The sequence below is a fragment of the Salvia splendens genome, chromosome 5, assembly GCF_004379255.2.
Source record: "Salvia splendens isolate huo1 chromosome 5, SspV2, whole genome shotgun sequence".
NCBI lineage: Eukaryota > Viridiplantae > Streptophyta > Magnoliopsida > Lamiales > Lamiaceae > Salvia > Salvia splendens.
This window is the reverse complement of record NC_056036.1, coordinates 13913848-13918082: the sequence shown is the minus strand read 5'-3', so window position 1 is coordinate 13918082 and position 4235 is coordinate 13913848. Positions and strand designations below refer to the sequence as shown.

At 36.7% G+C, this 4235-nt stretch overlaps 1 protein-coding gene across 1 annotated transcript; it reads right to left on the bottom strand.

The window, feature by feature from the left end:
- Positions 1–1129: 1129 nt before the first annotated feature.
- Positions 1130–2536, bottom strand: LOC121803399 (profilin-3-like). The gene is made up of 2 exons (XM_042203068.1): positions 2405–2536; positions 1130–1775 (listed from the first exon to the last, which is right to left on the bottom strand). The coding sequence occupies exons 1-2, from the start codon at positions 2534–2536 to the stop codon at positions 1503–1505; spliced, it is 405 nt and encodes a 134-aa protein (XP_042059002.1). The 3' UTR covers positions 1130–1502.
- Between the last annotated feature and the right edge of the window lie 1699 nt (positions 2537–4235).

Here is a 4235-nt window from a genome sequence, read left to right as displayed (position 1 = left end):
TGTGGCCTTCTCTTAGATATAACATAATAGTGTGATTGAGTAAGTGATTACTCATGAATCTTAAGATGATCATTACTTAGGACTAAATTAATATTGGATTGCATAAATTATGTTTGAAATAAATTTAATAATGTAATTGGAGTAGTATAAATTTAACCTTATTTATTTGTATAATATATTATGAATCAATTTTTAATTAATTACATAATATTAATTCATCATTTAATCAAATCAAATTTTAATAAAATTATATTAAAATGTTGAAATTATTTGCGTACACTGTACATAAATCAAATAATCATTTAATCTATTTATAGTAAACTTTGTTGAATTGATTTCCCATCCCACCTTGCTCTTGATTTGATTCACTTTCCAACTTGAAAGAAATTAGGATGCGGAAAGTTTAATGATACAAATGCTATAATTAATTAACGACCACATTATATTAGCTTGGTTATCTTCTTCTAATTGTTGGACATCTTACTATAAGCGCACCAAAATTATACAAAGAGACGTTATCTATTATTGTACAAACATTTATTGGACCTATTTCAAGTACACTTTGATCGATTCTTCTCCAATGTTGCACTTGATTTGATTAACTTTCCGACACTCACCATTAAGTTGAGCACTAGGAATTTTTATAGAAGTATTTAATTTGTAATAATTTTTTATTTTATATATAGTTTATACTTGTATTCAGGAGTTCTTCGTATTTATTGAAGTATATTAAGAAGTTTTCATTTCATCATTGACAGTTTTGACTCATGTCAACAAGCTAAATCAAATTGTTTTGATTTGTGTTGATGAGCTAATTCAGACAATTTTAACTCGTGTCGAGGAGCCAATCTAAATACTAGTTTTTGCTCATATTCAGAAGCCACTATAATCTTCTATCGCCACTTATTTGCCTATGTGAAGGAACCACTTCTAGATTTTGATTGTTTTTTCTTGTATTAATAGTTTTTTTTTGGAAATTGAACTAGATCAACTTTAGGTGTTATAATGACGAACTGACAATTAATTATAGATTGTTAGTTGATCTGATACCGTAATAAAAATTTATAGATCCTAAAATCAATTGGTGATAGAAGTAGTAAATCATAAACTTAGATAGTGATTTCGATTATTTGTTTACACTAATTTTGTTTCATTTACCAACAACAAAAAGGTACCAATAATTGTGTATCCATCAATAAATGTTTAATTTGTGCTGATCATCTATGTTCTTCTTTCTTCTCTCAATTTGATTCCTTCCAACCTATCATGCTACCAAAAATAAATATTCAGCAACAAGCTACTACAGATGGAAACTCCAAGGCACTATTTGGTGTACGTTATTGATATTAATTATTGGACCGCTCTGAGTAGGTAACAACTTGGAAAAAAGAAGAATTGGAATATTAAATGTAAGGATTGAAAAGGAGGAAAAAAGGAAGAAAATTCTAGTATGAAAGTGGGCCTGGAAAGGTGAAGTGAGACCTTTATGAGCAATGACACATCTACATGCCCTGATCGATAAGGTAATCGGCCAGCCTCTCCACAACCATGTTGCATTGACCTGGCGTGACCGGTTCCTCGTACACCCCGAACACCATTGCTTGCCCCGACTTCTTAATAGTTATGCCTCCAGACCCCTTCTTCCCACGGATCACCGCGCCCGGCTCTCCTTGAATCACCATATACTTCGCTCCCCCAAAGAACAAACCGGTCGGGGCCAGAGTCCCTGGCTCCTCAAAATCGTCCAATATCCCTTTGATCTCTTCTGGCTTCATCTGCATTGCATTTTATCAAACAATTCAGTAACAATAAAATCATCTCATCTACCACTGGCGGATCTATTAAGGAGTAACCCACAAAATTCTAGGGCAAGAAACGTGGGTTCGATTCCCTTCTGCCACGAATGGCTTTGTTTCCTTAAATTTGTGTTTTTTCTTGATATAGATTTCAAATCATAGTTTATAAATACATAAAAAAAAATATATTTTTGATATAAATATGAGAAATAAATTCTATAAAAAAATGTTAGGATGCATGTCTTTTTTTTGTTTATAATAGTCATTGAAATTTTTTCTCGAATAAATTAAAAGATGAGTTTTAATAAAAATAACACATTCTTTAAAAATTAAAATAAAATTTTCAATAATCATTTTTTATGCTATACGATAAAGTTTCTTAAGCAAAAATTAAAAACAAAGATTTTATTTTTAAAATGGAATAAAGAGAAGAGAAGAGAAGAGAATCGATCACGCGGATTTTGAAGTTACGTATTGTTGTTACACTTTATCGTACCTCAAATCAAAAATCATAGATCTGTCACTGTGTCATCTACCCATACACATAATTACCTCAAATCAAAAATCATGGATCTGTCACTGTGTCATCTACCCATACACATAATTACCTGAGGAAAGGTGGCGCTCTGGGCCCACACAGCGCCGTCGTGGCCAAGGATGGCCGCGGCAGTCAGTTTCAGCCCAGCTTGCCCTTCGATATCGCACATCAAGTGCTCATCCACGTAAGTTTGCCACGACATATTCAATGCTCTAATATCAATGTCTATGTATCTTGTTTTCTCTGCTCCTTATATATAATATGACATGTTTTTCAACTCAAACCACTGAATGGACACTCGCGCGTCTCGCCTCCTATTTCTTTATTATCCTCCGTCTTTATCTCAAGGAATTAACCACCCACTATCAATATCATTTCTATATTTAGGGTTAGAGTTAGACCAAGCTCTATTACTTAATTTTTATGGGATATCATATAGATATAATCTATCAATAACCATAACTAATTTTGGGCTAATCAACTTGTGTTTCTCACATTTTACAATTGATTCAATGTCCTCCATTTCCTTCCTACTTATTACTCTCTTTGTTTCAACATAGTTGATGCATTTTTTTAGGAGAATTAAGAAATTGACATGTTTAAGATTAAAGAGAAGAGAGTACAATAAGAGAGGATAGTGATAAAATGCAAACTCTAAATATTGTATAAACTTTAAAATATGATTTGGACCGTTAGAAAATGTCATCAAATGACAAAATAACAACAAAAAATGTCAACAAAGTATCAACCGTTAACACTGTGTTGACATTGTCTGTTAATGATATTTTGTCATTTGTTGACATTTTCTAACGGTCCAAATCATAATTGGGGGTTTTGCATTTGATTACATCTAGTCGCTGGCTCGTCCCACCGGGACGAGTCCGGGCTTGGATTGGGCTCAAATCAGAATCAAAATATGTACAACTACTAAAATAGAGGTCACAATTCACATTACCAAAAAAGAATTGAGCGGCAAAACGGTCATTACGGATGAGAGCATCCACAACGCGTTCCGTCACCGGCCCGCGTTTCGTTCCGGAGGGACGAAACCGCCGCGGAATGCGTTGCAGCGATGCTTTCCATCCCCAGCCCGTCGCCGTGCCATCCCGTAACCCGTCGTCGCGGCTGTCACGCAACGCGCTTCGGCGACGTGGCGCGCCCTGCGTCGTGCGTGACGCCCACTCGCCGGCCCGCGAGTGGGCGTCGTCACGTGCTGACGCAATAATTTTTTTTTAAAAAAAATCGATTTTTAAAAATAAAAATAAAAAAATTTTAAAACGGTAATATTACCGTTTATTTGTATCCGTTTTTTTCTTTTTTTTAATTTTTTTTATTTTTTTACTCTATAAATACTCTTAATTCATCATCATTTCACACACAACTACACATCCATTCTTCCTAAATCAACTTCATTTCCTCTCCAATTTTCATCTAACATCTCATCAAAAAATGTCTGGCGACGGCAACTTCGGCGGTGGCGGCTCCAGCGGGTGGGATCTCAACACGTTTAACGATTGGGAGATCATGTACAACACACTAGGTGGTTTCGGTTCGTCGACGCCGGGCACGGCGGGTTCGGCGACGCCGGGTGGGTACCAACCACCCACTTTTGACGTGGATGCATACGCTCGTCCCTCCGCCCCGCGGTATTCGCAGGGATTATCCCAGATTCGGGAGGATTTCCCCGTTGAACACACTCTGGGAGTAGGCCGAGGCGGGCGAAGCTCCAAGGCGGAGTCGGAGGCGGGCGATGAGGAGGAGGAGGAAGATGAGGATCTAGGTCGGCATCCGTACAGCAACAACGAAACGATGGCGGTGTACAACGCCTGGATCACTGTCTCGTACGATCCCATCGTCGGGAATCAACAACCCAACAAGTGCTTCTGGGAAAAGGTCACCGA